Genomic DNA, 20,955 nt, shown 5'->3' with positions numbered 1-20,955 from the left:
TTAGGATATTGCTGGAATCCCATCTAAGACAGAGAGGTATTTTGTGCTCAGGTCGTCTTCCAGTCCCTGCACTGTGTGTGTGTGTGTGTGTGTGTGTGTGTGTGCGTGTGCGCGCGCGCGCTGGCACGCGCGCCTTGAGGGTGGCCTCATTTCCCACCAGAAAGGCACTGCAGGCTTGAAGTTTAGCCACCCTCCCTTCTGCCCTGCATCTGACCCCTCCTACCTGTCCCTTCTCTCAATGAGGTTTTCTAGCTGAAAATATTGCTGTTTTAAAAAAATAATAATCTTATTAATTTTCCTCCCTGAAAATGTTCTCCAATTTCTGAGGGGCCTAAGAATCCTGAGCCGCCAGTGGTTGGGCATGGCCTCCTCCTGAGCTTCCTCCCCTGAAGGCTTTCTTATGCAAATGGAGCTATAACTGCCTGCTGAATGTGGAACAAAGCCTCCTGGGTGTGGCCATTCACCTAGCAGGCCTGCCTGGCAGTTTTTACAGACCCACAGGGTGCACATGTCCGCAGTTGCTAATGGCAATGCTTCCTAGATGCTGCCACTAAAAGCAAGCTACCTTATCTCCCTAGAACCTGTTTCCAACTACTGAAAGAAAAAAAAACTCACCATTTTAGAAATGGGTGCTGGTTGGCATCTTCTGTTTGGGGAGCTTTCTGGAGGTGGGATATGGGCCTTTCTTTTTAGATTTAACTATGTATAGGGCTTTTAAGAGTGTCCCATCTTTAATGTGGGCAGAATGGACAAGCACTCATTGGGACTAATAAGACAATAGCTGGTTTCCTTGAAGCCTTAATAAGGACTAAGCACTGGCCCTGCTCCCCTTACATGAGCATAAGCAGTGAGGATCTTACCCCCGAAGGGTGCAGATCCCAAATCACATACTGGCCACCACTAAGCCTTCGAGTAAGCCAGGAGGAGGTTCAAAGTCCCCTATTGTCCCCTACACTATTTAAAGGGGAATTTTCCCCTCCCCTGGAGATTCTGCCGTAGATAGTCCATGGTAGGGGGGTCTCCACAGTTCCAGAGAGCCTGTTGGCACCGGCAATCCAGTCATCCACCAGGATCTGGTCCCATTTTGGGGAGGATTACTGACCTTCAAGATGCAGTGGCTTTCGGGCCACTGTTGGCTGGAGTCACCTTTGGCTCGAAAGATAGCCTCATGTGGGCCCCAAATTATTATGGTTTGGTGCCCTTAGCATGAGGGAAAGCTAGAGCTTGGAGTAAAGCACCATGCCACAGAGTGACATAGTGGGATAACCCAAAACAGTCAGCCCCGCATGGGTGCCAAATTAAAATATGCTAAGGTTAAAAAAAAGATGGAAATACATAAGACAGTTACAGCCCTATGCCATTTAAGAGTGGCATGGGGGGGGTGGTTCCAGTGAATCCACTGAGATATAAAACACAGAACAGACATTTTATACATGACACCCTCCATCTTGTTCACATAATTCTAACGTACTAAAAGCCCTGTAAGGTACCTCCCCTTACTTTCCCGCCAAGGTGTACTTTAAGGTCGACCCCCTCCTCCCATCCTAGCTAGATTATCCAATTATTATGTAAACCTGTCTTTAGAATGAGGATGAGGAAGTACTAGTTCCCCTCTCCTATAGAGTTGCTAATTACCTTTAGCTAGGTTAATTTACATTGAAATAGTTGCCTGCTTTTTTTGGGCAGAAACCAAGTCCTTTCACCAATTTTTGAAATATAATAATCAGAGCTTTCTCAAATCGTCCTAGACCATTACCAATACTGGTACACAAGAGTTTAAGATATTACTTTCTCAGGGACAAAGACCAGGTAAATTTCTTTCTTTTTTTTTTCTTCTTTTCTTTTTTTTTTGGTGGTACTGGGGGTGGAACCCAGAGGCTTTCTACCTCCAGGCTATACTCCCAGACCTATTTTATTTTACATTTTATTTTGAAACAGGGTCTCACTAAGTTGCTGAGAGCCTAAGTAGCTGAGGCTGGCTTTGAACCTGTGTGATCCTCCTGTCTCAGCCTCCCAAATGCAGGGATTACAAGGGTGCGTCACCACACCCAGCTTCCAGGTAAATTTCTTATGCCACACTTAGGCAGAACTAAACTTTGAAGTGTCACAAACCATTACAGGATCTTAAGATTTTTTTCACTCACCAAGAACCAATTTTAATCCCAGTACTTGGGAGGCTGACACAGAAGGATTGCAGGTTCATAGCCAGCCTCAGCTACTTAGCCAGGCCTTCTGAACTTAGTGAGACCCTGTTTCAAAATAAAGACTAAAAACAGGGCTGGAAGTATAGCTCAGGAGGAAGAATGCTTCGAGTTCAATTCCCAATACCACACACATAAAAAAAATATATATATATATATAAAAAAAATATATATATATATCCTCTAAGACAGTAAAGGGCCAGCCCCAACAAAACAGAATGAAATTTTATTGTGTAAAGGATGACTAGTATTCTGTACAAAGTACACAACAATTTTAAATACAACTGAGAAATGAGTCCTATGACAACATCTGATACAAGCTGAACCATTTACAGACACACTAAAAAAATTTTAAAATCTCCAAAGAGTCCATTGTGCATTTCTCAGGGCAGAGACAGGACACACCCCAGGCAAGGTCACAATGGCATCTTATTGCCCTCGATGCTGATTTTCACTGCATGTGCAGATCTGCTCTTTTTCCTGATATCTGTGAACTTTCTCATCTGTTTATCCAGTCGGCTGATACCTTTCTTGGAGGATGCCTGAAACTAAAAGTGGGGGGAAAAAATCAAAGAGTAAATTATTCAAATATGCCAATCTAAATGTGTCTTTCACTTTATATTTGAAAGTTAGCAGTCAGAAGAGCTCCTGGCTCTAGAATAACCAAAATATGCTTTGATACTTTCAGGAAAAGACCAAATGTTAGGCAGCAATATTAGAAATACCCATTAAACTTTCTCAATGAGGACTGTGTTACTATCTGTGCCTTATTTTTAATCTTGCCGCAATCCATGAGATCTCAAAGAGAAAGGGAAATTGAGACAAGCCTCCCAAGCCATTGATTTACATGCCATTTGATTGTGTGATTTCCTTCTCAAAGACAAAATGAAGAGCTGACCATTCGACATACACTTTCAAACAGTGCTGGTATAAAAGAGAATATAAAGCAGAGTAATCTAAAAATAAAGTCTTAGGCATTAAGAACAAAGGTAGACAGAGGATTAGTAAAGCCAACTCATGCATGCTGGACCTTCAGAGTTTCAGGATTGGGATGAGTTCCTGCACTGTCTCTGATGTTCTACAATTCTGGGAAGAGTCCTGCACCCCTTCCAGGACTCTTCCCACCTGCCCCATTTGTTTAAAGGTTCAGCTGTTATTTCATATATATGTAGAGGGGGGACACATACATATACCCATGGGGGTAGGGGGAAGGAGGAGGGGGAGAAGGGGAAGAGAGGGAGGGAGGGAGAGAGGGGTGAGTGTGTGTGTGTGTGTGTGTGTGTGTGTGTGTGTGTGTGTGTGTTGTGTTGGGGACTGGAGATGGAATCCAGCTAGGGGCCTTCTACCAATGAGTTATTAGTTATTAGGTATTCTACCTCTAAGCTACACCTCCAGCCCTATTCTTTATTCTTTATTCTTTATTTTGAAACAGTGTCTCACTAGGTTGATGAGAGTCTCACTACTTGCTGAGGCTGTCCTGGAACTCCTCCTGTCTCAGCTTCCTAAGTACTGGAATTACAAGCATGAGACACCAAGCCAAACTTTTCCTTTATATTTTTAAGATTACATGTCTATGGTTTCCAAGAAGTTGACACTTTGATTAAAAAGTCAGGATGAGCCGGGCGTGGTGGCGCACGCTTGTAATCCCCATGCTTGGGAGGCGGACACAGGAGGATCACACTGGTTCAAAGCCTGTCTCCAAATTAAAAAAAAACCCTGTCTAAAATAAAAGGTCTTCAAAGAGACCCTGTCTCCAAATAAAAATATAAAATGGGTCTGGGAGTATAGCCTGGAAGTAGAAGGGTTTCCAGGAACCCCAGTACTAAAAAATAAAAAAGTCAGGATGAACTCTTCTTGCTGACTGTGGTGCTAACAATTCAAAAGTTTAAAGATGGTGAGTAATTGCATTTTTTAAAAAATTTTCTTCCTACATGTTTTCTGAAACTCAACTCTAAAGAGCACTGACTTGCCAGGTGTGATGGTGCACACTTGTAATCCCAGCATTTGGGAGACTGAGACTGGAAGATCGCATTTCGTGGACAACCTCAGCTATTTGGTGAGGCCCTCCCACAACTTAGTGAGACCCTCAAAATAAAGAATAAAAAATAGGGCAGGGGGTGTAGCTCAGAAGTCAAATGCCCCTGGGTTCCATCCCCAGGCCCACACACACACAAAAAGGATACTGATTTAAGGTAGGGGCAGGAGACTCTCTGGGGCAAGTCTCAGTGGGGTAGAGTTTGGAATCCTGGGCACCAGGCAAGAAATTCTTTATTCAACAAAAGCCATGCTGACCATCCATCCTAGACTTTTTAGAAGTATCTCAGTTACAAATATACAAATATCACTATATATTCATCTCAGTACTTGGCACTAGTAGTGAGTTAGCATAAAAACTCTCAGATGAGAAGGGGTATGTCACCACCTCACTATCCCTAAGGATTTCCGTGGTGGTCCCAAACATCAGACTTCCTTTCAGATGAAGCACCCTGATTTTAGTAATTGGGAATCAGTCCACATTAGAGGTGCTACCTGCTGCTGGACGTGGTGGTGCACGCTTGTAATCCCAGCACTTGGGAGGCTGAGACAGGAGGATTGTACAGGTTTGAAGCCAGCCTCGGCTACTTATTGAGGCTCTCAGAAACTTAGTAAGACCCTGTTTCCAAATGAAATATAAAATAGGTCTGAGAGTGTATCCCAGGGGTAGAAAGCCCCTGGGTTCCATTCCAGTACCGAAAAAAAGCTTTACCTGCTTGGATCTCTGATAACTACCCAACTCTCAGAAGCTCCTACACCATGCTGGGCTTCTCTCTGCCTACTCCTGGAACTTTCTCTACCAGCATGAACCCTGATTGGAGCTGTTTAACCTCAGCCTCAAGGGTACTCTCAGGCCAGTGCTGATCCACTCCCAGTGAGCACGGATGCAGCTGGCAGATGCCTGAAAACACCGACCCACAATACCTGACGTGACAAATCCAGTCATCCCCCTCATCAGCTCTACAACATACTTTCCCAAGACACTAAAGATGTACACTGCACTATTTTATCAGAGGGGGGGGGGGACCCAGAAAAAAATACAAGTACACTTTTAAACAGTAAGGTCTGTTTGCTTTAAAAAAAAAAAAGTGTGTGCAACTGTATGGTTATACAATATCAAATTACATTAGAATGGTTAGTCAAATGGAGTTTTACCATATGCAGTAGAAGGCAAACAAACAAAACAAAGTATAAAAGAATCATAGCTGCCCATGGTACATGCCTGTAGTCTCAGTACTTGGGAGGCTGAGATAGGAGGATAACAGGTTCTGGGCCAACATGCAGTAGCTTATTTAGACCCTGTTTCAAAATAAAAAAAATAAAAAGAGCTAGCTGGGTGTCGTGGCACACGCTTGTAATCTCAACATGCTTGTAATCTCAGCATTCGGGAGGCTAAGACAGGAGGATTGCAGTTCACCTACAGCCTCAGCTACTTAGTGAGGCTCTTTGTAACTCAGTGAGACACTGTTTCAAAATAATAAAAAAAAATAGGGCTGGAGGTGTTGCTTGAAGGTAGAATGCCCCTAGGTTCCATCCCCAGTATCGGAATGAATGAATGAATGAATGAATGAATGAATGAATGAATGAATAAAGCAAGCAAGCAAGCTAGCTAGCTGAGGCTATAGCTCAGAGGTAGAATATCCCTGGTTTCAATCCCCAGTATTAAAAAAAAATCGTTATTTGAAAAAAGGGTAATAATTATATATACACATAATAAGAACCAACCCCCCAAAATCCAAAGTGTAAATATTAAGATGTGGGACTAAGGCAGGTGTGGTGGTGTACACTTTAATCCCAGCATTTGGGAGGCCGAGACCAGAGGATCATGGTTTGTGAACAGCCTCAGCTACTTAGTGAGATCCTCCACAACTTAGTGAGACCCTGTTTCAAAAATAAAGAATAAGCGCCAGGCACTGTGGTGCATACTTATAATCTCAGAGTTTGAGAGGCCGAGACAGGAGGATTGCACAGGTTTGAAGCCAGCCTCAGCTACGTAGTGAGACTCTCAGCAAATCAGTGAGACCTGTTTCCAAATAAAGTATAAAATAGGTCTGGGAGTATAGCTTGGGAGGTAGAAAAGCCCCTGGGTTCCACCCCCAGTACTACAATGAATGAATGAATGAATGAATGAATGAATGAATGAATGAACAAAAATTAGGGCTAGGGGTATAGCTCAGAAGTAGAATGCCCCCGAGTTTTATCCCCAGTCCACACACACAGAAAAAAGTGGGACTATATTACAGATAACATGAAATTTGTGCTTTCTGTATTTTTTAAAGGTGTATACAAAAATGTGCATAGTTTCTATCATTTTAATGTTATTTTTAAGAAGTATTCTATGAAAGCCAGGAATGGTGGTGCACACTTGTAATCCCAGTACTTGGAAGGCTGAGACAGGAGGATCTCAGGTTCGTGGCTACCCTCAGGTACTAAGATCCTGTTTCAAATTAAAGAATAAAATGGGACTGGGGGTGTAGCTTGGAGGTATGTTCTTGGGTTCCATCTCCAGTAACCCTCACCCACCCACACAAGACACTCCGTGGAACAGATGAATAGATAAAAAAATACAGTACAAGTTTCTGCATTACTTAAGAGTGAAAAAACACCACCAACCAGAAACCAGAGGAATGAATAACCAAACAACTATATATTCATGTGATAGTCACATAAACTATTATATAGCCATTAAAAATGATAAATCTAGCAAGGCATGGTGGTGCATGCTTGTAATCCCAGTACTTGGGAGGCTGAGAAAGAAGAATCACAGGTTTGAGGCCAACCTCAGCAACTTAGTGAGGTTCTCTGGAACTCAGTGAGACCCTGATTCAAAATAAAAACTACTAGGGGTATAGCTCAGAAGTAGAATGCCCCTGGGGTTCAATCCCTAGTACCACACAGACATCCACGTTAAAGTGTATATTAAAAAAAGCAATAAACATAGCTGGGCGTGGTGGTACATGTTTATAATCCCTGCGCTTGGGAGGCGGAGACAGGAGGATCACGCAGGTTCGAAGCCAGCCACACTGGCTTAAGAGACCCTGTTTCCAAATTTAAAAAGTACAAAAATAGGTCTGGGAGTGTAGCCTGGAAGTAGAAGGGTTTCCAGGAACCCCAGTACCACCACCACCACCACCACAAAAAAAAAAAAAAAATATATATATATATATATATATATATATATATATATCAATGCAATGTGCTTTGATCATGGGTAATTTTTCTTTTTATAAACTCAAAATTTTCTACAATTATAAAAGCTAAGTTTGAGGCATAACTAGAAATACATTTAAAAACATTAAATTTTTTCTTCTTTTTTTTTGGTATTGGGGATAGAACCCAGGTAGATTCTACCTCTGAGCCTCTGGGCTCCATTTCCAGCCCTATTCTATTCTTTTTATTTAGAAACAGGGTCTCACTAAGTTGCAGAGGGCTTCACTAAGTTGCTGAGGCTGGCTGTGAACCTGTAACCTTCCTGTCTCAGCCTCCCAAGTACTGGGATTACAAGCATGCACCACTACACCCAGCAAAACATTAATGTTAATGATGACTTAGTGGAAGAACAGAATACGAGAATGAGGATTAATCTATTAGTGTTTTAAATTTACTTATGTAACTTCAAAAATAACAATGACTCATCCCAGGTTTCTTTCCTATTAGTTTCTGTGCACTATGAGCCTGGAGTAAATGCACAAGAAACCTTTCTAAACAGGGAAACTGGTCAGGTAGGTTAAGGATAGTAGGAAAGTAACAGCATTATCAGTCCCCAAAACGTAATTTTGTGTCTGTGTGTTGTGGTACTGGGAATTGAACCCAGGAGCATTCTGCCTCTGAACTTCATCCTAGACATATACATATACATATACATACATACATATATATATATTTTTTTTTTTTGAGGGCCTTGCTAAGTCACTGAGGCTGATCTTGAACCTGCGATCCTCCTGTCTCAGCCTCAGAGTAGTGAGATTAAAGATGTGTGCATGATTCTTTTTTGGTCAGAGCTGTATAGGCCAGAGCAGAGCCTCACTAGCACGTCATAACCTATGGAGTGCTGGGAACAAGGGAAAAGGGCTCTCGTGGAGCTCCCCTCCCTTCTCCCATTCTAGCAGAGCTCAGGCGGCTCACCTATCCTCCAACTACAGGGAAGTCGGCTAGAGCCAGCAACTACAGCAAACAGGTGCATGGGCCCTGGGATCACAAGGTGTGGAATAAAGCAGAATGAACACTGAGTTTTAATTGCATTTTCTTGAGCATATTGTAGTTTCCAATTCTCAAAAACCTAAAAGGTGTGAAGAAAATATGAAACAAATGGCTAAAAAAAGGAGAGAGGAGACTGTAAGAGAAGGTTAAAAAAAAGAAAAGAAAAATGAAGTGGGAGGCGGAAAGAAAAATATGAGGAAGAGGCAGCCAAGGGACATGGACATGGTCCAAGTTAGAAAAAACAAAGTACAAGCTGGGCGTGGTGGCACACACTTGTGATCCCAGCATTTGGGAGGCTGAGACAAGAGGATTTGAGTTTGTGGACAGCCTCAGCTACTTAGTGAGGCCCTTTGCAAATCAGTGAGACCCTGTTTCAAAATAAAGAATAAAAAATAGGGCTGGGGGTATAGCTCGGAGGTAGAATGCTCTGGGTTCCACCCCCAGTACCAATATAGACAGAAGTCGTCCTTGACATGGAACTAATCTTCCCCTATGCTTTATTTATTCTCAATTACATGAAAGGTGTGTTTTGTCTTGATAATGTAATAACAGAGTGGAGTTCGTGGAAGTAGCTGTCAAAACAGAGGTGAGAAGGGAATGCAAAGGCAGGCAACACATATCAGCTAGGATGCAGCAGCATGGAGGCACCGAGAATCTAAAAGTGCAGAGCATCCATGAGTCTGGCCTACAAACTGCCCAAAAGTCTTCACTTCTGACACAAACTCCTAATATTCAGTATAGGGCTTTATGTAATGAGTCCTCAAATGTGTGTTGCTGAGCCATTGACAACAGGAAACTAAGCCATCTCCCTTCCAAGAAGCCAATGGCTAGTTTATATGCCTGAAAAGCAGAGCATTATTAGTTCTGGGCCCCAACAAAAGCCTTTTAATAAAAATAGGTACCAGTTAGGAAGAACAAAGTGACTACCATAGAAATGATGACCTATTACTCTCAAGGTTACTGACAAAGGAAAGGACTTCCAATGTCAAATTCCAGATACTGAAGATGCTTTGAATGTCCGAAGGCACCCACTGGGGTCATTTTTTCAGAAACGTAAGAGCAGGCTAGGCCTCTTATGGTTAAGAAAGCACACGCACACTTGCTTTACTCTGACAATTCAAACCCATGCACAGCCCATGCTTCCTTGAGGATACCTCTTAGGTACACTCTGGGAAGACCAGAACTACAATGGCATCCTGTTGCCTTCAATGCTGAACTTGACAGCACGGAGCACTTTGCTGAGTCGTTTCTGTTCTGCAAACCGCCTCTTATGCTTTTCCAATCTGTTGAGGCCCTTTTTAAGAATACCAGGCTAGAAAGAGTGGTTTGATTGGAGAATACAGAAAAATTACAAAGAAATAGGGTGTGAGTAGTGTCTACAAGGATGGCAGAGAAGTGTCTACCCTAATGACTTCACACAGAATTCATTAAACAGCTGTATAGAAAGGGAGGGGGAGACTGTAGAAGCAGGTAAATTCTGTTTCTCATGGTTCTTAAAACCACAATGTAACAACATTCAAGGCTTCAAAATGTACTTGAAATAAAGCGATTAAGAAGATATGCTCTGACTTGATAATATTTTAAGTCTGTAGAAAAGTTCATGAGCAATGAACTTTAATTTTGGTGATGCTGTTCCCTTTTTCTGCCTGATTTGTGATTTGGCTACAGAAAGACCAAAAAATCACATCTCTGTAAACTAGATAAACCTTAAAAGGTACATTGGTTTTTAAAAAAAACATAAACTAACAAGTCCAATGGCCATCTGCATCTGAGATCCACCTTACTCTTCCTCCATCCCTTACCCTGGAGGACTCCATTTCCACATTCCATTTGGGCCTGACGACATAGTCCTTGTTTGAGGGCATCGGGACCCTTGCGCGGGCACAGAATCCAGGATCTCCAGGTCTGAGAGCCCTGAGAAAGGGAAAAGGAGAACAGGCTGCTTATGTGATCAGCTACAGTGGAGCTCACCAGCAACTTCACGTTCCCATTCCTGGAGCCACCCCATTTGGCTCCAGTATTTCAAATCTCTGCCAAAGTCATCAAATATCAAAGTCACCTAAATTATCCTACTGACCTCTCTTAGAAGAGCCATGACAACAGACACGTGGCTATAAGAATTCCTCACTTCCCCAAAAGCCAACTTCCCAGGCCTATGGAAAAGGAGTCTTGCTAAGTTGCTGAGAACCTTGCTAAATTCTGAGGCTGGCTTTGAACCTGTGATTCTCCTTTCTCAGGTTTCCAAATGCTAGGATTAGATTATAAGTGTGTACCACCATGCCTGGCCCCCAGTCTCTCTGAATCCTAACGTGTCTAGTCTAGTGGAGTCACTCTGGAGTTCACTTATGAGGTAGAGCCAGGCATTGGGAATAGCCTCCAGAAACTATGAGCATGCCCGCAATCTACATGGTTTCACATGTGTGACTCTATAGTAATTTTTGTTTTGTAGAAAACTTCAAACTTAACAGGGCGTGGTGGCGCACGCTTGTAATCTCTGTGCTTGGGAGGCTGAGACAAGAGGATCACAAAGGTTCGAAGCCAACCTCAGCTACTGCTTCCAAATAAAATATAAAATAGGGCTGGGAGTGGGAGTGTAATCCCCAGGTAGAAATCCCCTGGGTTCCATCCCCAGCACCACAAAAAAAGAAAACTTCAAATTTATATGTAGTTATAAAAAATAATACCAAGAGAGACCCAATGTCTCTCCCTTTGTTAACAACTGCAAAACAACCAGGATATCGATGTCAATACAATGCATCAGTTTCCCAAGTATTACTTGCACTTATTTGTGCAAGTAATGAGTATACCATTCAACCTTGAGGTAGCTCCCTCTAGTTGTGAGTGGAGTGGGTGGATATGTCTATAGGAAGTGGGGCAAGAAGGTTAAAAATTAAAGTTGTTTCTATACCTGTGTACAGTCTGCCCCCTCCCCTTTTTGGGTGGTACTGGGGTTCCTGGAAGCCCTTCTACCTCCGGGCTACACTCCCAGACCTATTTTTACATTTTTTTATTTGGAAACAGGGTCTCCTAAGCCAGCGCACGTGGCTGGCTTCGAACCGGCGCGATCCTCCTGTCTCTGCCTCCCAAGCATGGGGATTACAAGCGTGCGCCACCACGCCCGGAGAGTCTGCCCCATTTTTAACATTAGGCCTCTATAGCCTTCACATATGCATGAACAGATTAACCTACCCAAAGAAAATTCTTTGAGGTGTGTGCTACCGTGCTCAGCTCCCAACCACATCTAATGGCATCATGTCTAGCTCAAAAATGCTGAATGGACTCATGCAAAAGTAAACTTCATCTTGATTTTAGCCCTTCATCTGTCCATATCTACATGCCCACTCTCGCGCTCCACCACCCCAGCTCCACAATGTTGCCCAGCCACTTTAGTCCACCACCATCTGAAAGCAGGCTTCACATACCAACCCCACATCCCTGCTTCATCTCTTCCTTTGCCTACCAACCCTCTACAGAATTATAGTTTTTGAGATCATTAACATTTTTTTTTGTTTTGGTGCTGGGGATCAAACCCAAAGGCATTCTACCTCTAAGCTCTACCCCAGCCTTATTATTTTTTTAAACAGGGTCTCACAAAGTTGTGGAGGACCTCATTAAATACCTGAGGCTGGCCTTGAACCTGCAATCCTCCTGACTCAGCCTCCCAAGCACTAGGATTACAAGCGTGTGCCATCACACACCTGGCTTGACAATTTTTAATTTGCTCTTGTATTCTCAAAACTTAACAAGGAACCCAGCATTCTGCAAACAGCAACATAATTTATTTTATTTTATTTTTTTGGTGGTACTGGGGTTCCTGGAAACCCTTCCACCTCTGGGCTACACTCCCAGACATCATATACATACATACATACATACACACACATATATATATATATGTATGTATGTGTGTGTGTATATATATATATATATATATATATATTTATTTATTATTGTTATTTTTTTAATTTGGAAACAGGGTCTCTTAAGCCAGCGAGGCTGGCTTCGAACCTGTGGATCAGGCTCCTGTCTCTACCTCCAAGCACAGTGATTACAAGCGTATGCCATCACACCTGGCTAACAACATATAAGTATTTATTTGTGCAATTATTGTGATACTGGGTACTGAACCCAGGGGAATTCTACCTATGAACTACAGCCCTAATCTTATTTTGTTATTTTATTTTGAAACAGGTTTCACTAAGTTGCTGAGGCTGCCTTCAAACCTGCAATGCTTCTATCTCAGCCTCCCAAGAACTTGGATTACAGACATGCAGTACCACTCTCAGCTAACAAAATCTTTTTTGAAATTTAAATTTTTAAAAAATTATTATTATTATTATTATTATTATTATTATTATTATTATTATTATTTGGTGGTACTGGAGTTTCTGGAAACCCTTCTACCTCCAGGCTACACTCCCAGATATCTAATTTTATACATGTATTTTTTATTTGGAAACAGGGTCTCTTAAGCCAGCAAGGCTGGCCTCAAACCTGTGCGATCCTCCTGTCTCTGCCTCCCAAGTGCGGGGATTACAAGTGTGCGTCACCATGCCCGGCACAAAATCTTTTTATTTATTTTTAATTAATATTTTAGTGGTACTAGAGGTGGAACCCAGGAGCTTTTTACCTCTGAGCTATACTCCCAGACCTATTTTATATTTTATTTGGAAAGAGAGTCTCACTAGGTTGCTGAAAGCCTCACTAAGTAGCTGATGCTGGCTTCGAACCTGCTTGATGTGCCTATCTAAGCCTCCTAAGTACTGGGATTACGAATGTGTGCCACCACGCAGTTTAACAAAATATTTTTATTATTTATTTATTTGTTTGTCTGTGTTTTTGGCGCTGGTGATGGAACCCAGGGGCATTCTACCTTCAAGCTACACTCCCAGCCCTATTTTTTATTCTTTATTTTGAAACAGGGTCTCACTGAGTTGCAAAGGGCTTAAGTAGCTGAGGCTGTTCTCGAACCGCTATCCTCCTGTCTCAGCCTCCCAAATGCTGGGATTACAAGCATGTGCCACCACACCCGGCAATAATATCTTTTTAAAATGAACTGTCTACTTAATTTTCCAGCGCACCCAATGCAATTCTTGTGGACAGTAAATAAACTTTAAGCTGAAAAGCACCCCCTGACAATGTGAATACAACATTGTTTCATTTACTTTTTCTTAAAATGAAGCAAAAATAGATATTCTCTATATATGTTAAGAGAATTTAATACAAAACCCTTACTTTTCTTCTCCTGTCAACACCTTCTCCAGGTCTCTTCGTGGTGTCTGACCACCAGTGCTGGTGAAAAAGTAGACAGTGAGATAATGGAAATCTTAGAATCTTTTAACCAAGAAAAGAGCAAATCAAATGATCAAACTTAGACCATAACTATCTCTTCTACCTTGGATCAGGGAAAATAAATCCTAGTCATTTTGAGGGTACTATTTTTTTTTTTTTTTTTTTTTGATGGTACTAGAGATTGAACCCAGGGGCATTCTACCTCTGAGGTACAAGCCCAGCCCTGTTTTATTTTTATTTTGAAACAGGGTTTCACTAAGTTGAAGAGGGCCGAAGTTGCGGAGGCTGGCTGTGAACCTGTGATCCTTCTGTCTCGGCCTCCTAAGTACTGGGATTACAGGTATGTGTCACCATGCCTGGCTGTGCTATTAATTTTAGCATTCATTTGCATAACAGGTTTCTTTCTGAGTGACCTATAAGTATCATAACTGTAATTAATAACTCTGCCTTCTCTGGATGCAACTGAATCTTAGTACATTAATACAAACTGAACCAATAATTTTTTCTCCCATAGGATTTTGGAGATAGGACAGAGAAAGTTATTTTCTACAAGTGGCTGGAACTGTGAGGGGTCATATTTTGCCAAACTGACCCAGAAAGGTCACATGTAGGGGGAAGACCATCACCATATACTATCACATTTAAACTAAAAGGATACCATGAACCATATGTTTTCTTCTCAGACATTAAAGCTAAGAGGAAAGACAAAATTCCATCATTCTACATATGATGTTAAGATTCTTATGACTTGATTTACTAGAGAACCCTGAGTTACCGGCAATGACAGCAGTTACTCTTATACCTGTCCCTCCTACCTGCTCATTCTCCGCCGCTGGGGCATCTGTTCCAGATCTCTCTGCTCCCTTTCTTCTCTCGTCATCCCTTTGTAGTTTGAGGTAAGGCCAAAGATAGGTCGAGACCATTCATCTATAACAAATATAAATTTATTTAGCCCACAAAATAGTATTTTCTCCCTACTAGACTTTCAGATAATTGTACAATACTACAATTTAGAATTTTTTGGGGGAAAGAACCACTGGGGGTTCAGCTGAGGGCCATTCTGCCTCTAAGCTATACCCACAGCCCTATTTTTATTTTGTGTGTGTGGGACTGGGGGTTAAGCTCAGGGGCATTCTACCTCTGAGGCACACTCCCAGCCCAATTTTATTTTTGTTTTGAAACAGGGTCTCCCTAGGTTGATGAGAGTCTCACTACTTGCTGAGGCTGCCCCTGAACCTGTGATCCTCCTGTCTCATCTTACCAATCACTAGGAATACAGGCATGTACCACCACCCCCAGTTTCATTTTTAATTTTTGAAACAGGGTCTAAATTGCTGAGGGCCTAAGTTGCCGAGGCTGGCCAAGAATATAAAATCTGTCTGTCTCAGCCTCCAAAGTACTAGGATTATAGGCAGTACTACTTTTTTAATTTTATTTTTTGTGGCACTGAGAGTGAAACCCAGGGGCTTTCTACTTCCGGCCTACACTCCAGACCTATTTTATATTTTATTTGGAAACAGCATCTTACTAAATTACTAAGGCTGGTTTCTAACCTGTGAGATCCTCCTGTCTCAGACTCCCAAGTACTGAGATTTCAAGCATATGCCATCACACCCAGCTCTAGGCATGTACTATGCCTGGCTTAGAATATTATTTTAAAAACAAAACAAAACCTTTTGTAATGCCTAGAATCAAACCCAGGTCCTCAAACATGTTAGGCAGCACTTTACCATTGAGCTAAATCTCTAGCCCAGAATAATCATTTCCTTAATTAAGTTTCCATTATTTTTGGACCATTTACTACAGCATATTATCAGTATCATAACTAAGGCTGGTTGATTCAGGAAAGTAGTATAATAAGTTTAACCAGTAATCACCACTGAGATTTAAAGAAAGGAACAACTGATACACTCTGATTATCATGAACTAGGTGGGTGACATTAAGACAGCCCAATTTTAAAAATAAATAAATATTTATTTATTTATTTGTGATACTGGAGACTGAATCCAGGGGACATTCTACTTCTAAGCTACACCCAGCCCTATTTTTTATTCTATATTTTGAAACAGAGTCTCTAAATTGCAGAAGGCCTAAGTAGCTGAGGCTGGCCACAAACCTGTAATCTTCCTGTTTCAGCCTCCCACGCACTGAGATTACAAATGTTTACCATGACATCCAGCCCTTTTATTTTTAAAAGGTAGCCTAAAAGCCACGCATGGTAACACACACTTGTAATCCCAGCATTTAGGGGCTGGGACAGGAGGATCGCAGTTTGTGGACAGCCTCAACTACTTAAGTGAGGCCCTTTGCAACTCAGTGAGACCCTGTTTCAAAATAATAATAGCCAGGTGTGGTGGCACACGCTTGTAATTCCTGCTTTCGGGAGGCTGAGACCGGAGGATCACAGTTTGCGGACAGCCTCAGCTACTTAGTGAGGACCTCTGCAATTCAGTGAGACCTGGTTTCAAAATAAAGAATAAAAAAAAAAAGGGCAGGGGAGGGGGGTAGCTCGGAGGTCAAATGCCCCTGGGTTCCAACCCCAGACCCGCAAAAAAAAAAAAAAAAAAAAAAAAAATAGGTCTAGGGGTGCAGCTCAGAGGTAGAATGCCCCTGGGTTCCATCCTCAGTACCACCAAAAAAAAAAAAAAAAAAAAAGTAGCCTAAAGCCAGGCATGGTGGTATATACCTGTTAACTTCAGTGCTTCAGGAGGCTAAGACAGAAGAATCATAGGTTCGAGAACAGCACTCAAAAAGTAGTGAGACTTTCATCAAACTAGCAAGGTCCTATTTCAAAGTAAAGATAAAAAAGAGCTGGGGGGCAATTCAGAGGCAAATGTCACTGGATACAATCCCCAACACCAAAGAGGGGAGGGAGTTAAAAGACATCCTAATTTCTGAAAATCAAAAATTTTGAAATAATTCTTCTTTATTACTTGTCAAATTAAGTGTAATAAAAATGCTCAGGTGACTGAAAATAAGTGCTGTGTGCGCACCCTAGAGGTGCCATAAGTGATGTTTTTGCTCTGAAATAAAGGACCTTTACAGACAAAAAGAGGAAAGGAGGACTCCTCAGGAAGTCTAGATTATCTTCTGATACTGCCCCAGCCACCCACCCACGGACCCAGAACCACTGCAGTAGTAAATCACGGAGACCAAAGGGAGTATTTGTGGCAAAAGCCACAAATCATTATTTAAGAGCCATAAGGAGTTTATAATTCAACAGTCAGTAAATTGCACAAAGTCAAAAATGGCAAATGTTTCTGGTTTATAAAAGTTTACATTTCTCTAAGAGCTCTGGGTAATCTTAAAAATGCCACAGAAAAATAACTGCTGGCCGGGCATGGTGGCACACGCTTGCAATCCCCGTGCTTGGGAGGCGGAGACAGGAGAATTGCGCAGGATTGAAGCCAGCCGTGCTGTCTTAGGAGACCCTGTTTCCAAAGGGGGAAAAAAAAAAGTATAAAATAGGTCTGGGAGTGTAGCCCGGAGTTAAAAGGGCTTCCAGGAACCTCAGTACCACCAAAAAAATAAAATAAAATAAAAACAAAACAACAACAACAACAACAACAAAAAAAAAAACACATCCTGTATCCAATTACTCTCACAGGTGGAACACAGGGCAGAGTTCAGGAGAACTCTGTTCAGAGTTCAGCAAACTCTTTGTGTTGTATGTGTGTGTTAACTGGGGACTGAACCCAAGGCATTCTACCTCTAAACTCTGACACCAGGCCTAGTTTTTCATTTTGAAAGTCTTATTAAGTTGCAGAGGGCCTAAGGAGCTGAGGCTAGCCTTGAGTCTGTGATCCTCCTGCCTCAGTCTCCCAAGTACTGGGATTACTTGTGTGAGCCACCAAGTCCAACTGGACTTCATTCTTAAAACTGAAGGGTTTCATAAGCAGTATGGTACTTGATTACATGTATTTTTTTTAATTTTTTATTGGTGCATTATATTCATACATCATATTGGGGTAAAAAACTTGTGTGTACAGACATGTACACATCACTGATTTAACCCCTACCCAATTCCTACCCCGTCCCTCCTTCCCTTGCTTGGCTTAGTGGTTGACTTCGATATGTTTAAGTAAGTACATTGTGTGTTTTAGAGATTTTCCTCTTCCCCCCTCCTTTCTCCTCCTTTAGGTTGCCTTGTTTGCTCCTCTATAGAATTTCCTTTTTCATCTACAGTTCCTCCTATGACCCATTTCTCCCTAACTCTCACATATTAGGGAAAGCATCTGATTTCTTATTTTTTGTGACTGACTAATCTCACTTAACATAATATCCTCCAGTTCTATCCATTTCCCTGAAAATGATGTAATTGAGTTTTTTTTTTAATGGCTGAATAAAATTCCATTGTGTACATATCCCACAGATTTGTAATCCATTCATCTGTTGATGGACATGATTACATGTATTTCAATTAGACTTTGGATTTCTCTGGCATTATAAAAGGTTCTGAAGACATTATAATTGTAACAATAGTGGCTGTGGTTAACATTTCTTGACTTACTATGTGCTAGGCACTGTGCTTTACACACATCCTCTCATTTAATCTTTATATTGAAACGAAACACATTATCTCAATTTTACAGAGGAGGAGACCAAGCCTGGAGCTTAAATCACCAGCTAAGGATATTCAGGGAGTGTAGGTGGTGAATCCACCAGGTAGATGGACCTGGTAGAGCTAATTCAGGACCTGCATTCTAATCCTTCCCACTCTGCTCTTGACCTATGTATGACTAGGAAACGCATGCTTTTACTTGCTATATTTAATACTGAAGAGCATACTTAAATATACTAAGAGGCATTTTAAGGATAAGAGGAAATTGCTGGTAGCAGTAAGAAGTTACTAAAAAAAAGTATCTATTCTACTTTGCTGACTGTTTAAATGAATCTGGTAAAAATATCAATTTTTATATACACGTCTCTCTAAATATAGACATAAAACAACAAACAAAAAGCAAAATTTACATACTGATTAATTTCCCTGCCATGTCCTTGTTGGCCCTTGACTCCTTGGGGTGTTTATAGAGATACATCACTGCTCGTCCAATCCCACTATGCTTCAGGGTCTCCTGGCTCACACTAGGTAGCTGGGGAACACAAACACATACACACATATTAATCACTCAGAAGCCAGAGGCTTGCTAAGCTACTCTACAGGACCTCCAAGACCTGGCTCGTTCATGTTACAACAAATAAAAAATTCCATTTTCAGGATCTACAGACATTGAATAAAAATCCTTGTTTCCACATCAAAAGTTAAGAATTCAGTATTACTGCTGAGTTGAAGTATAACCTAACAATAGGAGAAAGTATGAACTAAGCATATTATGTAGAAGTTAGTTTAGTACAGGAGTCAGCACAGGCCTCAGAAGTCAACAGACCTAAAACTGAACCCAAGCACAGCCACCTGCTAGCTATGTAACCTTGGACAAGTCATTTAACTTCTCTCTGGGTCTTAATTTCCTCATCTGTAAAATGGAGACAATACACCTACCTTACAGATTTACTGTGAGGGATAGATACGCTAATATATATATATATACAGGACCTAGCACAGTGCTTGGCACATAGGAGGTTCCTCGGCAATTTCTTTAGAAGTTAAGCAGCTTGCCCAAGGTGTCACAGCCACTTAAAGGGGGCCCAGGTCAAGATTCCAATGTCAGACTGCATTTGGTGCTTTTCTACTTCAGGAGCCTCTCCAGAACACATCATCTACTGGACTATTCTCAGATACACCAAAACTACCCACCATCTTTTTCCTTCAATATAAGGTGTTTTATGTTGATTTTATTAGGTATGGTCATATTTTCCAACTCTTTCCTGGCAAACTAGCAGATTGAACATAAAAATACATAGGTCAGGACAAAAACACTTTAGATAATTAATGAAGAGCAGACAGTCTGAGCCACTAACCTCTTGCAGAATCTTCAACAGCTCCTCCCGAATTTTCAGTGCTGGCAAACTCCTATCTGGTAGAGGTGAGAGCCATTCTTTGATGGCAGACATCACACCACTGTCAATAAATGTCTCTTTAAGGTCCTGCCTGAAATAATAACCAAAGTAATAACAACAGTCTACAAATTGTAGTTCCACCTTATCACCATCACTTTTCTTACATATTTAGTGATGTTTCAAAAAATTGCTTTAAAGAATTACTAATATAATTTGGTTTTTATATTCCAAAAACAAACTTGAAAGCAAAGATGACTTGGTAAAACAAAGCAGAATAAACTCAAATGACAAAAAACAGAAGAATGCACTCATATAAGCAAACTAATGAAAGAATTTCATTATAAGGACCTAATAAGGGCATCATTATTAACAGAAAGACAAATGATTGTGATGTAAATCTTGTACAACATGTGTTTTAAGTAGAATCTCCCAAGATATGCCATAATCAATCCCCATGGAAAAATGAGATGCAATTTTACCAGACCCCAAGTGGTCTATAAAAAATAAAATGAATAGTAGTCTCCAAGTTTTTCTTTCATTAAAATCAGTTTACTATTTGTTCTGTTTGCATCAAGCATCAAGGTTTAAGAAAATTTTATAAAGAAATATAATTTAGGAAATGTTACTATTATTTTTCTGTACTCTGATAGAAAATTCATTATTTAATATTCCTATAATACCAGAGTAGTTTGAATATCATTTCCTTTCAAGAAAACAAAATACTTACTTTTTTAGGTGCATAACCACAGTAGGCAATAAAGTTAACTTTTTCAGTGCTGGCTTTTTTTGGTTGTTCAACTGTCTATCTTCCTATTCAGAAAAAAGACAAAAAAATAATAAAAGTTTCTTGTTTAAATATTAGGAGCTAAACACAGGGACATTCTATCTCTGAGCTATAGACTCACCCCTGTTTCACTTGTTTTTGAAACAGGGTCTCACTAAGCTGCCGAGGGCCTTAACTTAGTGGCTGAGGCTGGCCACAAAACTGAAATTCTTCTGTCTCAGCCTCCCAAGCACTAGAGTTACAAGTGTGCACCACCTCACCCAGCTGTCTGTTGTTGTTTTTTTTTTAACAATACTGGAATTAAACCAAGGGGCAATTACCCCTGAGTTATACCCTAGCCCTTATTATTATTTTTTTAACCTAAAAATGGGGTCTTGCTAAATTACTGGGGCTATTCTTGAACCTTCAATCCTCCTGGCTCAGCCTCCCAAGAACTAGGATAACAAGCATGTACCAACATGGCTGTCCCAGTTCTTTTTTGTTTT

General features: G+C 41.1%; 1 protein-coding gene across 3 annotated transcripts in view; it reads right to left on the bottom strand.

Annotated features, from left to right (window-relative positions):
* Positions 1-2,617: 2,617 nt before the first annotated feature.
* The window catches only part of IWS1 (interacts with SUPT6H, CTD assembly factor 1), a gene marked incomplete at both ends in the record, with an annotated part of 45,242 nt that continues 26,904 nt past the window's right edge, over positions 2,618-20,955 (bottom strand). For 2 of the 3 annotated variants that reach the window (XM_080689087.1, XM_080689088.1), the window contains 7 exons: positions 2,618-2,749; positions 10,238-10,349; positions 13,671-13,727; positions 14,543-14,654; positions 18,704-18,821; positions 19,648-19,777; positions 20,414-20,496. In XM_080689087.1, coding sequence (XP_080545213.1) covers positions 2,618-2,749; positions 10,238-10,349; positions 13,671-13,727; positions 14,543-14,654; positions 18,704-18,821; positions 19,648-19,777; positions 20,414-20,496 — 744 coding nt within the window. Of the gene's footprint in view, positions 2,750-9,618; positions 9,748-10,237; positions 10,350-13,670; positions 13,728-14,542; positions 14,655-18,703; positions 18,822-19,647; positions 19,778-20,413; positions 20,497-20,955 lie in introns of those variants that run through there. The other variant, XM_080689089.1, reaches the window with a different exon arrangement.

Source organism: Muscardinus avellanarius (genome assembly GCF_963383645.1).
Source record: "Muscardinus avellanarius genome assembly, chromosome: 2".
NCBI classification, from domain to species: Eukaryota; Metazoa; Chordata; class Mammalia; order Rodentia; family Gliridae; genus Muscardinus; species Muscardinus avellanarius.
The sequence above is the reverse complement of the archived record's forward strand: the minus strand, read 5'-3'. Positions and strand labels throughout refer to the sequence as shown.